A 24,367-nucleotide genomic window follows, 5' to 3' on the forward strand; every position below is an offset into this window, starting at 1 on the left:
TGGACCCTTCTATAACATGCCATTTACATCAAAAATAGAGATTTGGTTGAAATTCTCCTATAATGAGAAATCTTTAAGACCTTAATTCTAGAGGATCATAATTTTTGTTATTTACAGTTTTTTTTAACCTTCTGACCAAGTAAGCACTGGCAGTGATTTCATAGAGCTGACGCACACACAAACACATACTGTAAACACTGCTCCAAATTCTACAGGCGACCCTAGGGACATTCTCTAAATCACTTCACCCTACTCTCCAAAGTTCATGTCAAAACTTCCTGGAGCAGGCATTTCTAAAGGAAAAACTAAGAGTTTCACAAAGTAATAACGCTGTGTATAATCCCACACAATTCAGTCTAGTAAGAAAGTGAGAACAGAGGGAGGGAAGAAGGAAGGATTTCAACAAAAACAAATCATTGGTTTGGCAAAGAGATGTGTGTAAAAACACCCTCCAAAGATTGAGATTTTATCTCCTGAGTCATTCAATTTTGTGTGTTGATGCCCACTCGTGATAGCGTAAATTCAATTGTCTCAATTTTGCAGTAACATTGGCAATAACTGACTGAGAGCAAGGAAATAAAAAATGTCATGCTTTGTTGGAGGTATCCGGGCTAGACTATAGGCTACTTGTAAAGTTATAGCCTAAATCTTCATGTTAACTCACTGTAATATGTTTCCCTCCTTTGCCGCCTTCCCATCACCCCTCCTTTCTCCTCCTCCTTGGAACCAGTCATTCCATTCCTCCGCTGGGAAAAGGAGGTCATGTATCGACTTACCCAGCGTCCCTCTCTCTCTCCAGCCACAAGACCCTTCCGCCTCTTCCTCCCCCCCATCTCATTCCATCACTCTACCCAACCCGGAACATCCCACCACACCTCCCCATTTCAATTCTTCCATACTAACCATTCCCTCTCATTTCAATTCTTCCATACCCCCCGTTCCCCCCTTCCCGCCCAACCATGCCCTCAGCCCAATACTAATTGGTAAATCTGCTGAACCATAGCAGTTCCAACAATGAGACACCTGGAGTTCTGTCAAAACGAGTTTCCCTGTGAAACGGCCTCAAGTACTAATACAGTACACGCTCACAGCAGCCCAACCACAGAATCAGATGTGGGACTTGGGCAGAGGAGGAGGGAGGGAGGGTTGGACAAGCAGGGATATATAGAAAAAGTGCTTCATGTTAATTATCATTATTTGGAAAATACGCAGTGGGATGCGGTGGGATGTTTCACTATAAAGTTAGATTTAAGGTCCCTGAAGACCAATATGCCAAATTAATGTATCTGTTTGCACATTGTACCATGATTTAAGGTCAAATTTTGATGAGACATTTTTCTATCTGACTGCAAAACTAAGCTGCTATCACTTTCCTATTTTGCTCTCAAGCACACACACACACACACACACACACACACACACACACGCCTGCAGTGTGTCACAAGGCGTGGTGTCTGTGAATTCATGTGCAACTGTGCTTGACAACCTTACTTGACCTGACAGTCTGCTTATGTAGCACACACAAACAGACACACCTAAAATTGGATTGGGCAAACGTACATCTACACCTTAGACAGAGAGACACAGACACCAACAAATATGCAGACACACCTGTGCAGACAAACACATATTTAAGACGCACTCACAAAGAAACACAGACATAGACACACCCAACAGAGCTCCTGCCTTACCTAGTCAAAAAAGTTGACTAGGGAGGGAAATATCTCCTCTCTCCACTTGTAAACCGTGTTTACATTAACGGTTGTTTCCGTAAGTGTTTTTTCCAAGTGCAACGTTTTTATTACCGACACGGTCCCGATGGAGCATGGAAAATCAGGCAATTGATCAGCTGGAGCAACTCAAGCAGGCAACTCAAAAGAATCCGGGGTCCATACAAAGGAGACGACAATTCGTTTTCATCTTGGCTCCACGTCCCACAGTTCCTCTCACTCCCTTCATCAGTCTAAACGTGCAACCATGAGCCATAATCTAGCCTAGCGCCCACTTATTTGGCAGCAGGCAGCAGTCAGCTCTGCAGACCAAGGCTAGCCATTATGTCCTGCTCCATTCAAACTCTGACTGTTTGGGTCCGTCAAGGAGGGCACCATAGTTGAATAGTAGTAATATAGAAATGAAACAGGCCCTGACTCTTCCTGGGCCTTGGATGGCTCCTGACGACAGGAGAACAATTCAGAAAAGCTAGACAGCCTTGTCTCGTCCAAGTCCCTCGTCTTCAACATCGGCCAAACCCCACCCGGCCAAACATAAATACAGAGGCAGGCACACACAGTCACTCACTTAGACTATACACACACACAGAGACAGAGACAGAGACAGAGACAGAGACAGAGACAGAGACAGAGATAGAGACAGAGACAGAGAGAGACACACTCCACTCCCTAGTTAACTTCTCGCTGGCTCTGCATTCAGATGCTGATAATAAAGAGAATCCTCTTCAAGACAGCTGCTAAGAGAAACAGATGAAAAGAGAACAGAAAGAGATTCTCTCTCCCGGATGGTAATTCAAACACGAACACAGAATACAGCCCTTCAGCAAAAGACTGGAAAATGATTGACATCTCATAATATGTGACAAAGACTTACCAAAAACCTCAGAACTGATGGAGATTCTGATAAATAAATATTCTATACTGTCTGAAACCTTCATGGATCTGAAATCATCATTCTATACCATGTACAAACAGCAGAGACATCAAGTAAAATTCCACCCAAAAACTATCTTTTGGTATTTGTTTCATTAGTCCATTGTTGACATAGTCCCAAAATGTTTTGCTTGTCAGCAATCAAGTTTTTAAGATACGTAACTTTCAAAAAACAGAAATCATCCCAGTATGATGCATTTTGCATACAGGGATGATTTCTATATTTTGAAAGTTTTGGGACTATGTCAACAATGGACTAGTGAAACAAATACCCCAAAAATATTTTTGCTTAAAATCAATAGACACTTTGGCACTGTTGTAAATCGAAAGGATACAATCATCTATCGACAGAGACCGTAATGCTACCTTGAGAGTAACCATTCTAAACCATCTGATGTTAGCTACAAAGCACAGTCAGCTAACTGAGCTAGGCTACACCAAGTATCACAATGCTAGAGTGGGTTACAAGCCAATGACTTACAAAACACAGTTCACCATTCTTCTAAACCATCTCTGGAAATCAGGGTTGTCAGAGAACTAGGAATGTATGTGTTGCATCAGTACATATTTAGTGTGAGAACCATGATGAAAAAGTTAATAGGTACTTGAAACTTGAAAAGTATCCCCCAAAATATCTGCACCAGCACCCATTATAATAATAATAATATGCCATTTAGCAGACGCTTTTATCCAAAGCGACTTACAGTCATGCGTGCATACATTTTTTTTTTTGTGTATGGGTGGTCCCGGGGATCGAACCCACTACCTTGGCGTTACAAGCGCCGTGCTCTACCAGCTGAGCTACAGAGGACCACATTACAGAGCAACAAAGCAAGTCAACAACACAGCAGCAACAGCACTCAATCAGCAGCAAACACATAGCATGATTAGAATTATGACTATTATTAATACTTTTTTTAAATCATCATCATTTGTCAGTTGTTATTTGGCATCATCAACCAGCTAGCAAGATACTTGGAATTCAAAGTTCTCACCAACTGAAATTGGTGAAGGCTCAGATCTGACTGTCCGGGGAATTCCAAGCAGAAGGGCCCCTGAAAGGTAAAGACGGACGTTCCCGAGTCACACAATTATATCAGCTCACACACACACACACACACATCATCCTAGCCTACCGGGGACATGATTGCAAAGGAATGTGTTCTCACTTAAGCCTAACTCACCCCCCTTTTCACTAGCTAGGCTATTCATTTATTTAAACTTCTATTTCCTTTCCTTTTCGCTGCCTCAGCTTTCTCCAGGGTGCCTTAGCTATCCTTATACACACACATTACACAGAGAGAATATGATAACATGGGTTGGCTCTGGGTTGGTTACATGGCTGTTATACTGGCTGGCTAGTTGTTAACACTGGAGTAACTTGGCTATTTCTTGCTGCTGGTTCAAAGACATTGACTTGTTTGGCTCGTAAGGAGACTGCAGCGTGCACTAGGGTGAACATGGGGAGATGTATTCCTGTGCATGTAGGTAGGTTTGCAGCTAACAGCCTAATCACATTTTAAATCACTCTAAAATCAGGATATGAAGGGCATGGAAAGAAAGAGGGAGGGAAACAAGAGGAAGAAGGAAGAGAAACAGGGAAGGAGATAAAGAGTTTAAGTATCAGTTTACAACAACAAAAAACAACGTGCACACTAATCAAAGTGCAAAGTCATTCAGACACACACACAAAACAAATCCCTACTGAACCACCTAGGTTAGTGTGTTTATCCATATACTGAAACCTCATACATTAAGTTACTGTAGTGTACATGTTACTCTGCATATTTCTCTGAGCAGGCTTACAGTATGTACAGTGCTTGCACACACGCACACACATTCTAGATATCCACGTCCGTCACACATTCCCCAGGGTGGCCTTAGTTCACAGGTGTTATAATCGCTAAATGCCACTCAGAGGTAAAGAGGACAATGACTTCCCAACTATTGCTGTGCGTTTCAAAGCCGCTATCCACATTTCTCCATGCAAATCAGATGACAACTAAGGGTGGAGAAAATAGGCTTCCCACTACTACAGGTCAGAATCTGGATGATACTTCTCTATAAATTCCTCTGTTGTCTGCCCAGCAGCCACTGACTGTTGTTGGGGTGTCTGTAAACAACTGGACATTCAGTGTTGTAGAGAAACAATGACTTTGTCTAGATTGGGTTTCACTGAGTAAAACAGCAAACCCCTACTGCCCTCTCGTCACAGTTCCCATGATTGACACACGTCTCGTCTCGGCTGGTCTCACATTTGGCCCCTAAGTTGGTTGTGATGTCAGCCTGACAGTGCAATGTCTGGTTTGAGACAGTGGACAGGGCAAAGGCCTGGTTGGGTGCCCAGAGGAGGCACAAAGCCCCCTGTCTCAGGGTGAGGCCATGTCTCCTACCAACAGCTCTGGTCTAAAGCACTGCTGCCACAACAACAGACACCATTGAACTTATCTGTGATTACGCTGCCACTGACTTTGCTCAGACTAGCCAGAGCTTGCAGACTGAAGTAAAGAGGAGTTTCTGAGCAAGGAAAAGAGAGAGACCGACAGAGAGACATAGAGAGAGAGAGAGAGAGAGAGAGAGAGAGATCTCCTCTCGTAAACAGTGAGGGCAGTGTCTCCAGTCTGTGACCCTGGGGACACTCATTAACAGTGAAGGAGGCCAGGATTTCACACCAGGGCTTCCAACCCCCAGAGCTATTGTCTGTACAACCCAGGTGCACCGCAATTTAGAGGGAGGAGACATATCTTTATTTAACATGTCACAATGTACATAAAGATGGACGTGGAGTGGACAAGAGGCCACTTCTTTTCTAAGGATGACCGGCCAAGCCGTTCAGGCACAGTTGGGGACTGCGAAGTCACTGTGGGCATTTCCTGAACAAATCTATTCTATTTCAAAATGTAGGGATGGAGACTTCATTTCAAGCCAACTCCCACTCCTTTCTGTAGCTCTTCTTCCAGTGCACTTTCTATGGCGAGACAAATGGGCCTGCAATGTGAAAGCCGAGTGTTCATTGGTTAGAAAGCCTCAGGTGGGAGGTCTTGCCATACATAGATGTAATGGTCAGATTCAATCACTTCCTCAACACTAATTATTATACACTCGGAATAGACACACAACAGGACACTACACCTCACCCTTACTCCCTCAAGTTACATGTTTCACCGCTCCTGACACACACATACACACACTACACGGAGGCCCCAGTTGGGAAATGGTTAACACTCCAGCCATCCCCTGCTGCCAGTGAAAGCCCAGAAAACAATGGAGACATTGTCTGGCCTAAACAAGACTCTGACAAAAGCACTGTGTGTGTGTGTGTGTGTGTGTGTGTGTGTGTGTGTGTGTGTGTGTGTGTGCACTCTCTCGCTCTCAAACATACGCGTATTTCTGCCCCAGTTCCCAGCATGTCAATTTAAAAAACGTTGTTAAAAATGTTTGACTTGCACCACAATAGTAAGTCTAAAGTGGCTGCAAAATTAAGGGTATTCATCACATAGCCTATAATTTACTAGTAAGAAGATTACTCAATATTTAAAAGCCAACAACAAGTGACGTCACCTTTCTTACATTGCCTTACCCATTTCTTGTCTTTATACTGAGTAGAAATGTAAAGTACTTTTCTTAACTTGAATGTGTTAAGAAATGGCATGAGCACCACCATGTTATGCCTGGCCACTGCTATGATGACTGCTTGAGTAGCAGCAGTGGGAGTCTGTGATGTGGGGGCACACACACACAAAATAAATCCTGTAACAAATCATAAATCTGTCTAAAAACAAATCCCACCTCTAAGCTACTAGAAAAAGTGGCATAAGACATCAGCCAATCGGGTATCTGTGGTGCATCGATAATTAAGATGACTGTCAACTCATTGAGTTTTGAGAATTGACTGTGTTCATGTGTGTATGATGTGTCACATGAAGATAGCACTATGAACTTAAAATGACTACGGACTGAGGGTTATTTTATACAAGATTATCTCGGACTGTTGACCGTGTGAGGCAGATGCACAATACAAAAATGTCTCTCCCTGGGTTTCGTTCTGTAAAAAATACACATCAATAGACATATCAATTAATAATAACGTTCAGCCAATGGTCTAAAGTTCAGCGGCAGCGGTTTGGAGGCTGCCCCGCAGGGCGGTCAGACACTTCAAAGGGCCCGGCGTGCCCCCTTTGCGATCATGGCGGTGAGGGGCAAACCACGCAGCCTCATAACGACAAGCCCCTGTGAGGTCACTTCCTCCATTCCCTTCATGGCTGACCCTCAAGAGCTCCACCCACTTCTACCCCAGAAACCGACCTACCCAGAGACTCTTCACAAGACAGTACATTTTTGTTTCATTCTATGTGTATCTGTCCATCTGTCTTTGTCCTTCTCTATCTCTCTCTGCTCAATTTAGCATTTGTATATCTCAAACTTGATCTTTTTGTTTTATTTACTGTTTCACTGTCTCTCCGACTTTTTCTAAGATTGTTGAAGTGTCACTTGAACTTCGGATCGCTCTCTCCTTATCTCCGGTCCCTATCGGCTGGCTGTTATCGCTGTAGTGCAGACAGCACATTCCTAGCCAAAGAGGTCAAGGTGCCCAGGTGTTCTTCCCATTTGAAAGCAAAAATAAACTACAGTTTACTGCCCAATTTATTGATAAGGGGATCACGTAAAGGAGCATATTGGCCATGTTGGTGGGAAGGGTGCGATCTATACATTTACACGCTGACTGAGATACGAAGGCCCAAGGTGTTATCTCTGACATTACCCGAGTCGCCAAAACCAATCTATCTGTCTTTACGTTGTTAACACTGTTATGATACAAACCAGGGAACCATCTAATCAAACTCGCCTCAGTCGCAGATACGTGGAGAGGAGGGCGAGAGGGGATATTACAATACAAGCTTCATCTCACATTAAATGTAATCACTTATGCTAACAGCAAGTGCGTGCCGGTGCAGCAACACCTCTGATGGTACCAATCAATCAAAATAAATAAATAAACAATGAGATAAACACGTTTGGCGCAACAAGACGCTAATGTATTCTGAGTGCGAGGCGTTTGAACCGTAACCGTGTGTTGGACGTCATCTTAGGAAACTCCTCTTAAAGCCCTCGGTACCAAGGAGCAATGGAAGACGTGAGGTGATAAGTATTTGCAGCCATATGACTCATGGAGGAATAAAAACAGAAGTATTTACCTGCAGCTTAACTGCCTCCTACCAGCTTAATGATTTCAGAGGAGATGTATGTCTCTTAAAATAACCGTCCAAGTAGGGCCTCCTGAACTTTACGGTATAAAAATAACACTGGCGTCGCTCGGAGGATAAGGAGGGCCTGTCCTACTGAGTTTGGTTGTTGTGTTTGTTAGAGCGCTGTCATCGCCATCTCTTTGTCTTAGCATAACTTTTGACAGGGTTTCTGTTTCAAATAAACAGCCTATTTTAAGCAGTATGTACTTAGCGAAACTGGGCAAAAGACCAAGAGGGCTGGCATGCCAACTTTCTCTTAATGTTGAACTGGAAACCATTTATGATAGTATTTTTATTGTGGCTCATAAAAACGGTCTATACTTATCAGATACCAACAGTGACTTACGTGAAGACAGTGCCTTGACATCAAGTCTTTGCGTGAAACTCAAGAGCATAACAAATGTAGACTACATACTAGCTCCATGGGTCAACACAGGGTCAGCTATGTGGTTAACTCTAAATCAATCATGCCTTTCCCACACGCACAAAAGCATTTCAGAGTTGGACTGCTGATCTAGAAACAGTTCCCCCGTGTTCATGTAATCTTCTTCATTATGATCCAAAAATTCAAACTGATCCTAGATCAGCACTCATACTCGGAGAAGCTTTATGAATACGGGCCAATGGGTCTATAGTGTAGCCTAAACCAAGTACAGTTGAAGTCGGAAGTTTACATACACCTTAGCCAAATACATTTAAACTCAGTTCTTCACAATTCCTGACATTTAATCCTAGTAAAAATTCCCTGTCTTAGGTCAGTTAGGATCACCACTTTATTTTTAAGAATGTGAAATGTCAGAATAATAGTAGAGAGAATTATTTCTTTCAGCTTTTATTTCTTTCATCACATTCACAGTAGGTCAGAAGTTTACATACACTCAATTAGTATTTGGTGGCATTGCCTTTAAATGGTTTAACTTGGGTCAAACATTTCGGGTAGCCTTCCACAAGCTTCCCACAATAAGTTGGGTGAATTTTGACCCATTCCTCCTGACAGAGCTGGTGTAACTGAGTCAGGTTTGTAGGCCTCCATGCTCGCACACGCTTTTTCAGTTCTGCCCACAAATGTTCTATTGAGGTCAGGGCTTTGTGATGGCCACTCCAATACCTTGACTTTGTTGTTCTTAAGCCATTTAGCCACAACTTTGGAAGTATGCTTGCGTTCATTGTCCATTTGGAAGACCCATTTGCGACCAAGCTTTAACTTCCTGACTGATGTCTTGAGATGTTGCTTCAATATATCCACATAATTTTCCTTCCTCATGATGCCATCTATTTTGTGAATTGCACCAGACCCTCCTGCAGCAAAGCACCCCTACAGCATGATGCTGCCACCCCTGTGCTTCACGGTTGGGATGGTGTTCTTCGGCTTGCAAGCCACCCCCTTTTTCCTCCAAAAATAACGATGGTAATTATGGCCAAACAGTTATATTTTTGTTTCATCAGACCAGAGGACATTTCTCCAAAAAGTACAATCTTTGTCCCCATGTGCAGTTGCAAACTGTAGTCTGGCTTTTTTATGGTGGTTTTGGAGCAGTGGCTTCTTCCTTGCTGAGCAGCCTTTCAGGTTATGTTGATATAGGACTCGTTTTACTGTGGATATAAATACTTTTGTACCTGTTTCCTCCAGCATCTTCACAAGGTCCTTTGCTGTTGTTCTGGGATTGATTTGCACTTTTCGCACCAACGTACGATCATCTCTAGGAGACAGAACGCGTCTCCTTCCTGAGCGGTATGGCGGCTGCGTGGTCCCATGGTGTTTATACTTGCGTACTATTGTTTGTACAGATGAACGTGGTACCTTCAGGCGTTTTGAAATTGCTCCCAAGGATGAACCAGACTTGTGGAAGTCTACAATTATTTTTCTGAGGTCTTGGCTGATTTCTTTTGAATTTCCCATGATGTCAAGCAAAGAGGCACTGAGTTTGAAGGTAGGCCTTGAAATACATCCACAGGTACACCTCCAATTGACTCAAATGACGTCAATTAGCCTATCAGAAGCTTCTAAAGCCATGACATCATTTTCTGGAATTTTTCAAGCTGTTTAAAGGCACAGTCAACTTAGTGTATGTAAACTTCTGACCCACTGGAATTGTGATACAGTGAATTATAAGTGAAATAATCTGTCTATAAACAATTGTTTGAAAAATTACTTGTGTCATGCACAAAGTAGATGTCCTAACCGACTTGCTAAAACTATAGTTTGTTAACAAGAAATTTGTGGAGTGGTTGAAAAACGAGTTTTAATGACTCCAACCTAAGTGTATGTAAACTTCAGACTTCAACTGTATATGTCCGATATTATTGTATATACACCGTGTCTGAACATTAACATTGGTGCTATAACTATACTAATTAAATGGTACAACTCCAGAAACAATGCTACCCACTATGCTAATACTGGCCTAAGGCACTTCTTGCTAACACCTCTAACATTCATGCCACACTTCTGATATTCCTCACTATGTAATCTTTACATTGACCTCTCTTAACGGCTGAAAAGTGAGAAACAGAACAGTATAACAGAGAACTAGCTTTTTAAATATCAACATGGTCTATTAGACTACAAGGACTCAGTTTTCATGCCCCTATCACGGTCCAATAGTCACGTAGCCAGCCTGTGTGCCGGGCAGTCATGCCCTTTGGAAAGTGAACAGCGTGGGTTAGTTAACAATGTGGCTATAACTCCGCCTACGCTGCGCTCATAAAGTCAGAAGAGTAAACCTTCCTTCTCTGAGGTTGTGGGTCATCTCCATAGGTTTCCTATTAGGTTCATATCACTATCCAGCTCCAAACTCTACTGTACAGTAAGCACTGGGCGGGGCCTTGTGTCGACACACTGGGTCGGAAGCGGCGTGGCCGTCCAAAGAGCAATGGCCACCTGCCACTTTGCCAAGTCCACTACATCCACCATCTTATCCCGAGTGAGCTTTGTCTTTCCCATGTTCTTACCATTGGCTTTACGCAATCAATACAATCAATATAATGCTTATAGCCCCCAAAATGCTTTATAACAACAAAACACCCCTCTAAAGGTATGATGAGTAGTTACCTCTGTTGGTCGGCTTAAAATAGCTTGGCTGGTTAGTGAGTGACTGTCATTTCTAGGAAGACAGCCATCTCTCTACGTATTTCAGTTAGTCACTGACATCCATTCAACAGGTTTTGTGTTGGAAAAAGAGGGTATACAGAGGTATACAACAGGATACAGTAGAAGGGTTGTCTTTCTGTCTTAGAGGAAAAAGAGGTAGAGAAATGTAAAGGACTAAAGCGGGGTGTTACTTACAACGATGTGTGCCGGTGACGGGGACCGGGCATCTTTAAGTGCTTGTCTACTTTGAAGACTTCCGTGGTTAACATCTAGCAGGGGCCATTTCATCTGTAGGTACTAGATTGTGAGAAAGAAACAAAGTGGAGAAAGAAAGAAAAACATGTTAACAATGCAGAAATAAAACATTAACAAAAAGGAATAAACATTTTAAAAGTGATTACATGAAAGAAAGTAAAAACAAAACTCAAATATTTTTTTTTTTTTTTTTGTCATTTACTTTTTAGTCATTTAGCAGACGCTCTTATCCAGAGCGACTTACAGGAGCAATTAGGGTTAAGTGCCTTGCTCAAGGGCACATCGACAGATCTTTCACCTAGTCGTTGGGCCACGATCTTAACCACTAAGCTACATGCCGCCCCAAATTCAAACGGTAATTCCAAGGATGTGACACGTGGTGGGTTTTGTCTCACGAACTTGAACACACACTTCATATGGATTGAGAGGAATCATAACATTGCATTTTCTGTGTCATATTAGTCCCCCCCCTCAAAACAAAACTACATTAGACTGAAACCATTTATTACAGACCTTAAAAAAGAGACCTACATGTCCTAGCAGTTGGAAAAATATACCGGAGTTGTGTTTTATGGCATCCATTCAAGAATTAGAACCATTTCAAATCTTAGGTAGAATAAATCACTCCTTCTATGCCTGTGAAGGCTACTGTAAGTCGATTATGGGGTTAGAATGACTTAATGCCATAAATGTGACCACTCTGGGATTCCAGGTGACTTAAATTACTTTTATTGGTCAACCTCATATAACGGTGCACTGTGGAGCCACGGCACACTGTTATAGGTCTGACTCTACCTAGCGACTGTCCCAGTGAATAATTAACTGAGTGACACACACACAAGACGTAGATAGATACACTACCAGTCAGAAGTTTGGACACACCTACTCATTCAAGGGTTTTTCTTTATTTTTACTATTTCTTACATTGTAGAATAATAGTGAAGATATCAAAACTATGAAATAACACATATGGAATCATGTAGTAACAAAATAAGTGTTAAACAAATCAAAGTATATTTTATTTTTGAGAAACTTCAAATAGCCACCATATGCCTTGATGAAAGCTTTGCACACTCTTTGCATTCTATAATATATAATATAATAATATATAATATAATATGCCATTTAGCAGACACTTTTATCCAAAGCGACTTACACAAAAAAAAAAAAATTATGCACGCATGACTGTATGGGTGGTCCCGGGGATCGAACCCACTACCTTGGCGGTACAAGCGCCGTGCTCTACCAGCTGAGCTGGAATGCTTTTCCAACTATCTTGAAGGAGTTCCCACATATCCTGAGCACTTGTTGGCTGCTTTTCCTTCACTCTGCGGTTTGACTCAGCCCAAACCATCTCAATTGGGTTGAGGTTGGGGGATTGTTGGGGCCAGGTCATCAGATGCAGTACTCCATCACTCTCCTTCTTGGTAAAATAGCCCTTACACAGCCTGGAGGTGTGCTGGGTCATTGTCCTGTTGAAAAACAAATGATAGTCCCACTAAGCCCAAACCAGATGGGATGGCGTATCGCTGTAGAATGCTGTGGTAGCCATGCTGGTTAAGTGTGCCTTGAATTCTAAATAAATCACAGACAGTGTCACCAGCAAAGCACCCCCACACCATAACGCCTCCTTCTCCATGCTTTACGGTGGGAAATACACATGCGCTGATCATCCGTTCACCCACACCGCGTCTCACAAAGACAAGGCGGTTGGAACCCAAAATCTCCAATTTGGACTCCAGACCAAAATACAAATTTCCACCGGTCTAATGTCCTTGCTTGTGTTTCTTGGCCCAAGCAGGTCTCTTCTTCTTATTGGTGTCCTTTAGTAGTGGTTTCTTTGCAGCAATTCGAACATAAAGGCCTGATTCACACAGTCCCCTCTGAATAGTTGATGTTGAGATGTGTCTGTTACTTGAACTCTGTGAAGCATTTATTTGGGCTGCAATTTCTGAGGCTGGTAACTCTAATGAACTTATCCTCTGCAGCAGAGTTAACTCTGGGTCTTCCATTCCCGTCGCGTCCTCATGTGAGCCAGTTTCATCATAGCGCTTGATGGTTTTTGCGACTGCACTTGAAGAAACTTGAAAAGTTATTAGAATGTTCCGTATTGACTGACCTTCATGTCTTAAAGTAATGATGGACTGTTGTTTCTCTTTGCTTATTTTGAGCTGTTCTTGCCATAATATGGACTTGGTATTTTACCAAATAAGTCAATCTTCTGTATACCTACCTTGTCATAACACAACTGATTGGCTCAAACGCATTAAGAAGGAAATACATTCCACAAATTAACTTTCAAGAAGGCACACCTGTTAACTGAAATGCATTCCAGGTGACTACCTCATGAAGTTGGTTGAGAGAATGCCAAGAGTGTGCAAAGCTGTCATCAAGGCAAAGGGTGCTACTTTGAAGAATCTCAAATATAAAATATTTTGATTTGTTTAACACTTTTTTGGTTACTACATGATTCCATATGTGTTATTTCATAGTTTTGATGTCTACACTATTATTCTACAATGTCGAATATAGTAAAACTAAAGAAAAACCCTGGAATGAGTAGGTGTGTCCAAACTTTTGACTGGTACTGTACATGGACCATTTTCTCATTAACTGGGCGGAGCCCTTTAAATCAGATGATATGCCGATTGTTTTGGTGACATAGTCTACCATATTTAGTTTCCTGGACTGTAACGAGGAAAGGAGGAGGAGGAAGAACTGTTGCTCTGAATTATGAACTAAGGCATCGGGGAGAGCAATATCTGAACCATTGCAAGACAAACTTTACAGGGGCAAGAACTTCATAAAGAAGAAGCCTAGCATCTTAAGTATTGTGACCAATGTCTTCTTTGTCAACAGGTCATACTGACTATTTACCTTCAAAGGATTTAAGGATACTCTCAAAAGGGTACTCATATAATGCAATAGCGAAAGTATAATTCCCCCCGCTCATTCCACTACCCACAGCCGAATGCTTTCCCTTCTAGACCTCTATTTGCTGTGCCTGCTATTTGACTATAGCTAATGCTCCCACTACATTCTGACACAGTGACCCTTGGGGGTGACCCTGCTATCGGCTGTGACATAAACTACTCTCGCCTTACGAATGTCAGGGCCACCAAGTCGGAGGGGGTACAGACTGAGGTCACCTCAGCTGCCTGCCTGCGCTCAGAGAGGGCCTCCAACATTAGTTAAGTTACAGGGGGTCAACAGGGTGAAACAGGCACTTATTGTACGGTGTGAAAAATAGAACTACTAAATATCATGATAGGGTACACTGTGTAAGAACCACTGACCCTTCCATACTGCTTACTGACGGAGAACATTCAAATAGGTATTCAAACCAATATGTCAAACGGTGACAGGAGTTCCTTGAATTTGCATGCGGGGCTGTGCAAATACTCCTAATGGGAATGAGGGCAGTCAAAATATGAAGGGAAAAATATGCCATAAATAATTACTATAAAACTCTGTACAGTTGATATAACATGATCAACAATTAAATATGTAAAGGGAGAGCAACAGAGCCAGATAGGAAAACAGACACCAAGAGAATATGACAAAAGAAAGAAAGAAAGAAAGAAAGAAAGAAAGAAAGAAAGAAAGAAAGAAAGAAAGAAAGAAAGAAAGAAAGAAAGAAAGAAAGAAAGAAAGAAAGAAAGAAAGAAAGAAAGAAAGAAAGAAAGAAAGAAAGAAAGAAAGAAAGAAAGAAAGAAAGAAAGAAAGAAAGAAAGAAAGAAAGAAAGAAAAAGAAAGAAAGAAAGAGGGGGTCATTAGAGTTGGCAAGTGGAAACACTGGAGGGTTCCGGACTTGTTTCTTAACCTTGGGACCACAGGCACTGCTCCTTCTAGCCTCAAGGCCGGCACATGAAAAATAGTTTTGGAGTAAACCCGACATAAAAAAGAAGTGCCGTAATGTATGCCGCCTCATACCACACCAGGTCCCCCCAAAGGAAACTTCTGACAAGTCGAGTTGGCCTTGTTTCTTGGCCTCTGATGCAATGGGAACATCAACTGCTGGGCTAGGATTTCGTCCAAAAAACTTGGCCGGAGCTAGAATTGGAATGTTGTCATTCCATCTACGTCTGTGTCCCTATCCATAGCCCCTAAATAAAACAATCACTACGGCCCTTCTGCTGCCCCGCTGTCCAACAGCTCATTTCCTGTAGCCTATTCAACTACCTAATCAGAGCTACTCTCTGTCCTCTACGTATGGGCCTGTGCTAGAAGAAATCTGTACACTTGTGTGTTGCTGTGTTTGTTACTACGTCAGAAAGAGTGTGTGTGTGTGTGAGACGTCTGTATTTGTGTGTGTGCCACAACCTTTCCTGAGACCGTGGCTAAATCAGTGGTAATTAGCAGAGGGTTCACTGCAGGGTGCCTTGCTGTGTTTGTGCTGGAGGAAGTTATTGACTCCCGTCCTCTGCCTCAGCCCCTTCAACAAAAACTCAGCCTGGCTCCACAACGACTAATTGATGACACAACACAAGGCTTTTGCTGCAACTGTATTTTTGTGCATCGAGGGGTGGAAAGTAGTGATGGGGGAAAAATCGATACATTTACATATCGGGATATTATTTTTTACGATATATTGTATTCTTTTTTACGATATATCGTATCGTTTTGACAATATCACAATATTATTTTTGCGCTAATTGGCTGTACCTGCACCACAACTATTTTTCCTTCAAAGCATGTTCTTCATCTTCTTTTTAAATAGGAAGCCAATTAGTTTTCAGCACTTTTATTTCCATGGCTGATCAAAACTCTGATCAAAACTTTTCATGACTCTCTCTTGTCCTTCTGCAGCAGACATATGGTGAGCAATATGTTTGGAACATCTAATCACATTAAAATCACAGTATAAAATCACAATACATATAGAATCGTGAGAATCGCAATACATATCGTATCGGCACCTAAGTATCGTGATAATATTGTATTGTGAGGTCCCTGGCAATTCCCAGCCCAAGCGGAGAGGACGACTTGTAAAGCTCCAGTGATTGTGGTCTTGTGGTATTTACAGACCCCCCACATTGGGTATTAATTGCCATGAAGGGACTGGGGGGGACGTGGGGGGGATGTTTGAGTGGTGGGGGGCACTTGAGAGTGATGGTACCACTGTGAGGTAACTCAGGACAGCATATACAGTGCCTTCATAGAGTGTTCATACCCCTTGACTTATTCTACATTTGTGAACATTTATTGAAAATGAAATACAGATATATCTCATTTACATAAGTATTCACACACCTGAGTCAATACTTTGTAGAAGCACCTTTGGCAGCAATTACAGCTGTGAGTCTTTCTGGGTAAGTTTCTAAGAGCTTTGGACACCTGGATTGTGCAACATTTGCCTATTATTCTTTTCAAAATTCTGTGTTTGAAACTCACTGCTCGACTGAGGTACCTTACAGACAATTGTATGTGTGGGGTACAAACATGAGGTAGTCATTCAAAAATCACGTTAAAAATTATTATTGCACACAGAGTGAGTCCATGCAACTCATTATGTGACTCCTGAACTTATTTACGTTTTTGCCATAACAAAAGGGTTGAATACTTATTGACTCAATACATTTCAGCTTTTAATTTTTAATTAATTCCACTTTTACATTTTAAATAAATCAGAATTTAATCAATTTTAAATTCAGGCTGTAACACAACATCATGTGGAAAAAGTAAAGGGGTGTGAATAATTTCTGAAGGCACTGTACACACTTAGAAAAAAGGGTTCCAAAAGGGTTATTCAGCTGTCCCATAGGAGAACCCTTTTTGGTTCCAGATAGAACTCTTTTGGATTCCATGTAGAACCCCAGGGATTTTTCTGCCATTGAAATCCTGGACGCCTAAGTCCAAACAGTGTACAAAATACAGTGCATTCGGAAAGTATTCAGACCACTTCCCTTTATCCACATTTTCTTACGTTACAGCCTTATTCTAAAATGGATTAAATAAATACAAATCCTCATCAATCTACACACAATACCCCATAATGACAAAGCGAAAACAGGTTTTTTGTCATTTTTGCAGATTTTTTAAATAAATAAAACGTATTTACATAAGCATTCAAAGCCTTTGCTATGAGACTCTAAATTGAGCTCTGGTGCATCCTGTTTCCGTTGATAATCCTTGAGATGTTTCTACAACTTGATTGGAGTCCATCTGTGGTAAATTCAATTGATTGGACATGATCTGGAAAGGCACACACCTGTCTATATAAGGTCCCACAGTTGACAGTGCATGTCAGAGCAAAAACCAAGCCATGAGGTTGAAGGAATTGTGCATAGAGCTCCGAGACAGGATTGTGTCGAGGCACAGATCTGGGGAAGGGTACCAAAAAATGTCTGCAGCATTGAAGGTCCCCAAGAACACAGTGGCCTCCATCATTCTTAAATGGAAGAAGTTGAGAACCACCAAGACTCTTCCTTGAGCTGGCCGCCCGGCCAAACTGAGCAATCGGGGGAGAAGGGCCTTGGTCAGGGATGTGACCAAGAACCCGATGGTCACTCTGACAGAGCTCCAGAGTTCCTCTGTGGAGATTGGAGAAACTTCCAGAAGGACAACCATCTCTGCAGCACTCCACCAATCAGGCCTTTATGGTAGAGTGGCCAGACGTAAGCCACTCCTCAGTAAAAGGCACATGACAGCCCGCTTGGAGTTTGCCAAAACGCACCTAAAGGACTCTCACACCATGAGAAACAAGATTCTCTGGTCTGATGAAACAAAGATTGAACTCTTTGGCCTGAATGCTAAGCATCACGTCTGGAGGAAACCTGGCACCATCCCTACGGTGAAGCATGGTGGTGGCAGCATCATGCTGTGGGGATGTTTTTCAGCTGCAGGAACTGGGACACTAGTCAGGATCGAGGGAAAGATGTACGGAGCTCTTTGTGGGATTTTCTATTTCAGCTCATGAAACATGGGACCAACACTTTACATATTGCGTTTATATTTTTGTTCAGTGTATATATATACAGTGGGGGAAAAAAGTATTTAGTCAGCCACCAATTGTGCAAGTTCTCCCACTTAAAAAGATGAGAGAGGCCTGTAATTTTCATCATAGGTACATGTCAACTATGACAGACAAAATGAGAAAAAAAATACAGAAAATCACATTGTAGGATTTTTAATGAATTTCTTTGCAAATTATGGTGGAAAATAAGTATCTACTGTGAAGCATGGGGGTGGAAACATCATGCTTTGGGGCTGTTTTTCTGCAAAGGGACCAGGACGACTGATCCGTGTAAAGGAAAGAATGAATGGGGCCATGTATCGTGAGATTTTGAGTGAAAACCTCCTTCCATCAGCAAGGGCATTGAAGATGAAACGTGGCTGGGTCTTTCAGCATGACAATGATCCCAAACACACCGCCCGGGCAACGAAGGAGTGGCTTCTTAAGAAGCATTTCAAGGTCCTGGAGTGGCCTAGCCAGTCTCCAGATATCAACCCCATAGAAAATCTTTGGAGGGAGTTGAAAGTCTGTGTTGCCCAGCGACAGCCCCAAAACATCACTGCTCTAGAGGAGATCTGCATGGAGGAATGGGCCAAAATACCAGCAACAGTGTGTGAAAACCTTGTGAAGACTTACAGAAAACGTTTGACCTGTGTCATTGCCAACAAAGGGTATATAACAAAGTATTGAGAAACTTTTGTTATTGACCAAATACTTATTTTCCACCATAATTTGCAAAGAAATTCATTAAAAATCCTACAATGTGATTTTCTGGAGAAAAAAAATCTCAATTTGTCTGTCATAGTTGACGTGTACCTATGATGAAAATTACAGGCCTCTCTCATCTTTTTAAGTGGGAGAACTTGCACAATTGGTGGCTGACTAAATACTTTTTTCCCCCACTGTATATACTGCTCAAAAAAATAAAGGGAACACTTAAACAACACAATGTAACTCCAAGTCAATCACACTTCTGTGAAATCAAACTGTCCACTTAGGAAGCAACACTGATTGACAATACATTTCACATGCTGTTGTGCAAATGGAATAGACAACAGGTGGAAATTATAGGCAATTAGCAAGACACCCCCCAATAAAGGACTGGTTTTGCAGGTGGTGACCACAGACCACTTCTCAGTTCCTATGCTTCCTGGCTGATGTTTTGGTCACTTTTGAATGCTGGCGGTGCTTTCACTCTAGTGGTAGCATGAGACGGAGTCTACAACCCACACAAGTGGCTCAGGTAGTGCAGCTCATCCAGGATGGCACATCAATGCGAGCTGTGGCAAGAAGGTTTGCTGTGTCTGTCAGCGTAGTGTCCAGAGCATGGAGGTGCTACCAGGGAGACAGGCCAGTACATCAGGAGACGTGGAGGAGGCCGTAGGAGGGCAACAACCCAGCAGCAGGACTGCTACCTCCGCCTTTGTGCAAGGAGGAGCAGGAGGAGCACTGCCAGAGCCCTGCAAAATGACCTCCAGCAGGCCACAAATGTGCATGTGTCTGCTCAAACGGTCAGAAACAGACTCCATGAGGGTGGTATGAGGGCCCGACGTCCACAGGTGGGGGTTGTGCTTACAGCCCAACACCGTGCAGGACGTTTGGCATTTGCCAGAGAACACCAAGATTGGCAAATTCGCCACTGGCGCCCTGTGCTCTTCACAGATGAAAGCAGGTTCACACTGAGCACATGTGACAGACGTGACAGAGTCTGGAGACGCCGTGGAGAACGTTCTGCTGCCTGCAACATCCTCCAGCATGACCGGTTTGGCGGTGGGTCAGTCATGGTGTGGGGTGGCATTTCTTTGGGGGGCCGCACAGCCCTCCATGTGCTCGCCAGAGGTAGCCTGACTGCCATTAGGTACCGAGATGAGATCCTTAGACCCCTTGTGAGACCATATGCTGGTGCGGTTGGCCCTGGGTTCCTCCTAATGCAAGACAATGCTAGACCTCATGTGGCTGGAGTGTGTCAGCAGTTCCTGCAAGAGGAAGGCATTGATGCTATGGACTGGCCCGCCCGTTCCCCAGACCTGAATCCAATTGAGCACATCTGGGACATCATGTCTCGCTCCATCCACCAACGCCACGTTGCACCACAGACTGTCCAGGAGTTGGCGGATGCTTTAGTCCAGGTCTGGGAGGAGATCCCTCAGGAGACCATCTGCCACCTCATCAGGAGCATGCCCAGGCGTTGTAGGGAGGTCATACAGGCACGTGGAGGCCACACACACTACTGAGCCTCATTTTGACTTGTTTTAAGGACATTACATCAAAGTTGGATCAGCCTGTAGTATGGTTTTCCACTAATTTTGAGGGTGACTCCAAATCCAGACCTCCATGGGTTGATAAATTTGATTTCCATTGATATTTTTTGTGTGATTTTGTTGTCAGCACATTCAACTATGTAAAGAAAAAAGTATTTAATAAGATTATTTCATTCATTCAGATCTAGGATGTGTTATTTTAGTGTTCCCTTTATTTTTTTGAGCAGTGTATATATATATATACACTACCAGTCAAAAGTTTGGACACACCTACACATTCAAGGGTTAGCCACCCTTCGCCTTGATGACAGCTTTGCACACTCTTGGCATTCTCTCAACCAGCTTCATGAGGTAGTCACCTGGAATGCATTTCAATTAACAGGTGTGCCTTCTTAAAAGTTAATTTGTAGAATTGTTATCCTTCTTAATGCGTTTGAGCCAATCAGTTGTGTTGTGACAAGGTATACAAGGTATACAGAAGATAGCCCTATTTGGTAAAAGACCAAGTCCATAATATGGCAAGAACAGCTCAAATAAGCAAAGAGAAATGACAGTCCATCATTACTTTAAGACATGAAGGTCAGTCAATACCGAAAAGTTCAAGCCCAAATAAATGATTCAGAGTTCAAGTCACAGACACATCTCAACATCAACTGTTTAGAGGGGACTGTGTGAATTGCTGCAAAGAAACCACTACTACAGGACACCAATAATAAGAAGAGACCTGCTTGGGCCAAGAAACACGAGCAATGGAAATTAGACCAGTGGAAATTTGTTCTTTGGATCCAACCGCCGTGTCTTTGTGAGACGCGGTGTGGGTGAACAGATGATCTCCGCATGTGTAGTTCTCACCGTAAAGCATGGAGGAGGAGGTGTTATGGTGTGGGGGTGCTTTGCTGGTGACACTGTCTGTGGTTTATTTAGAATTCAAGGCACACTTAACCAGCAAGGCTACCACAGCATTCTGCAGCGATACGCCATCTCATCTGGTTTAGGCTTAGTGGGACTATCATTTGTTTTTCAACAGGACAATGACCCAACACACCACCTTGGCTATTTTACCAATAAGGAGAGTGATGGAGTGCTGCATCAGATGACCTGGCCTCCACAATCCCCCAACCTCAACCCAATTGAGATAGTTTGGGATGAGTCGGACGGCAGAGTGAAGGAAAAGCAGCCAACAATTGCTAAGCATATGTGGGAACACCTTCAAGACTGTTGGAAAAGCATTCCAGGTGAAGCTGGTTGAGAGAATGCCAAGAGTGTGCAAAGCTGTCATCAAGGCGAAGGGTGGCTTTTTGAAGAATCTCAAATATAAAATATATTTTGATTTGTTTAACACTTATTTTGTTACTACATGATTCCATATGTGTTATTTCATTGTTTTGATGTCTTCACTATTATTTTACATTGTAGAAAATAGTAAAAATAAAGAAAAACCTTTGAATGAGTAGGTGTGTCCAAACCTTTGACTGGTACTGTATACAGTTGAAGTCGGAAGTTTACATACACCTTAGCCAAATACATTTAAACTCAGTTTTTCACAATTCCTGACATTTAATCCTAGTAAAAATTCCCTGTCTCAGGTCAGTTAGGATCACCACTGGAAATTGCTCCCAAGGATGAACCAGACTTGTGGAGGTCAAAAAAAAAAAATCGATGTCCTAACCGACTTGCCAAAACTATAGTTTGTTAACAAGAAATTTGTGGAGCGGTTGAAAAACAACTTTTAATGACTCCAACCTAAGTGTATGTAAACTTCCGACTTCAACTGTATATATATTTTTTATAAATACATTTTGTGTGGATGGAAAACCCAGTGTAAACTTAAACGACTAAAACCAGATATAAAGTATGTAGAAAAGATAATGGAGCTATATATTTTTTTATGATATAATCTTTTGAGAACTAACAATTACCAAAAAAAAGCTAGACATTCAGGGAGAATAGAAAAATATTGATTTTGTTATTATGTTTGAGGAAAACAACACAGATTTAGCTATGGCAAAATGCACAGAATTGCAGGTAATTAGCTTTAAAAATTGCACAAATTTCTCTCAGCTCCATAGAAACATTTGTAGAATTGCAGGAAATTGGCTTAAAAATTCCAACATTTATCTACACCACCAAGATGGGGGCCTCTAAAATGTCCTCTAATATTCCGCCATGCCGACCGGCCGACTGTGTCCATTGCCACGCGTATGCCACACCCACTACCAAGCCCACCTAAGCCCCTTTTTGATCCAGAAAAAACCGTGGAACCCTCTGTGGAAAGTGTTCTACAAGAACACTTTTTGAACCCTTTTTGGTTCTAGATAGTACCTTTTTTTCTAAGAGTGTACTGGTGCCAAAGGGCCTGAATTCTGATTCCAGTCATTGGAATCAGAATTCTCATAGACTAGACTAACCAAATGATTGTCCAAGTTGAGTACACAGATGCACACAAATATCCAGACACAACCGCAGGGAGGCCTTGAGTGAGGGGACATCTGTTGAGGTGGTGGGTGTGTGGGGGTGGTGAAAGGTGACACCCCAGAGTGTGGCGCTAGAACGGAGAGAGACGGAAAGGCAGAGTGCACATGCCCTGACAGGCAGCTCTCACATGCTAATCCCTCCTGCAGGTTTTACAAGCATGCCAAGGAAAACGGAGCCCCGGCGAGTGGCAAGCTTTCTGACCCCACCTCCTCCCCCTTTCCCCTCCTCCCTCTGTTCCTCCCCCCTCCCAGTGCCTGCTGACGGACGCGCCGCCTGGGCTTGAGTAGGCCGTGACCCCTGACCCCTCTCTGCTGCCCTGCTCCTCCTCCTACCTCGAAAAACTCTCCCGCTAGGAGGGCCTCCCTGGTAACTCAAGAGCCATTCCAATGTGACAAATTGCTCCGGAGGATAACTCTCTCGCCCCCCACCTCTTCTTCCTCCCCTTACCCCCGGCATCTCCCGACCCCTAAGAGCCACCCAGAGCACACACTGTCCTCTCTCTCCCCCCCCCCTAACCCTTGGCCTCTCCTCGGCTCACCGGACCAACAATGGGAGCTGAATGACTCAATTGTCTCTGATGAAGTGAAAGACAAGGGAGTCCTCTAAATCCTTACAGAGGGATGAACTCTCCCTCTCTCGCCTGGAGATTTCCCATAGTGACAAGCACACTGGTTAAAAAGCGGGTGAGAGTTAGTGATAGAGGGAGAGGTGGTCTTAAAAAATAGCCCCAAGCCCCCACATTTCACTACCAAGGTCTAACTGCTGGACTGTCTGCTTGCCATATTTGAGTGACTGATGCAGAAGTTCAGCTTGGCATGGTATGAGCTGCTGAATGTGAGCCAGTCATCACAATGCAAACAAGCTGAGGCTAACCCAGTGCCGTCCCTTATACAGGAGGAGGCCACAGCAGGAGACAACAGAGTGCATTGTGAGTGCTCACATATCCTTCCACGTACACACCACAAGTTGGGCGATAGTCCTGAATATTTGACTTGGAATACGAGGGGACTCTTATTTCAAATATATAACAAATAGACTACTAGAACATATTAACCTGAAATACTTTGATACATATGTCATTAACACTAGTCTAATGCATAATGTTACTAAAGCTCTCCCAATATGTATACATTTCACAAATAAGCTAAGCGTCAATACACCCTCACTGACTAAATAAAATAATCGTATGCAATTTTATTAGCGATAAACTATTTACACTGAGTCAGCGGCCCTGAATTCTGGAGGCGGTCGATGGTGTAAAACCTGTTGTTGTTAAAACCCCATCTAATGTGTTTATCACATGCAACCCAATCCTTGGTGCAAACCGGCTTGTTCATTTAGTTTTGGATTAAGAGCAGAGGCTTTCCCCCAATCAGACAAACAGGCTTCCTAAAGTGCCAAAGTGTCTCGGAACACCGTGA

At 42.8% G+C, this 24,367-nt stretch overlaps 1 protein-coding gene across 19 annotated transcripts in view; it reads right to left on the reverse strand.

The window, feature by feature from the left end:
- LOC121549957 (transcription factor 7-like 2) overlaps positions 1-24,367 on the reverse strand; it is a 119,910-nt gene that overhangs the window by 58,652 nt on the left and 36,891 nt on the right. For 13 of the 19 annotated variants that reach the window (XM_041862553.2, XM_041862269.2, XM_041862309.2 and 10 more), the window contains exons 4-5: positions 11,196-11,297; positions 3,659-3,718 (exon numbers count right to left, since the gene is read on the reverse strand). In XM_041862553.2, the coding sequence (XP_041718487.2) occupies positions 3,659-3,718; positions 11,196-11,297 (162 nt within the window). The remainder of the gene's footprint in view (positions 1-3,658; positions 3,719-11,195; positions 11,298-24,367) is intronic. The other 6 variants (XM_041862928.2, XM_041863522.2, XM_041862851.2 and 3 more) reach the window with 1 other exon arrangement.

Source organism: Coregonus clupeaformis, unplaced genomic scaffold (genome assembly GCF_020615455.1).
Source record: "Coregonus clupeaformis isolate EN_2021a unplaced genomic scaffold, ASM2061545v1 scaf0086, whole genome shotgun sequence".
In the NCBI taxonomy this organism is placed as follows: Eukaryota; Metazoa; Chordata; class Actinopteri; order Salmoniformes; family Salmonidae; genus Coregonus; species Coregonus clupeaformis.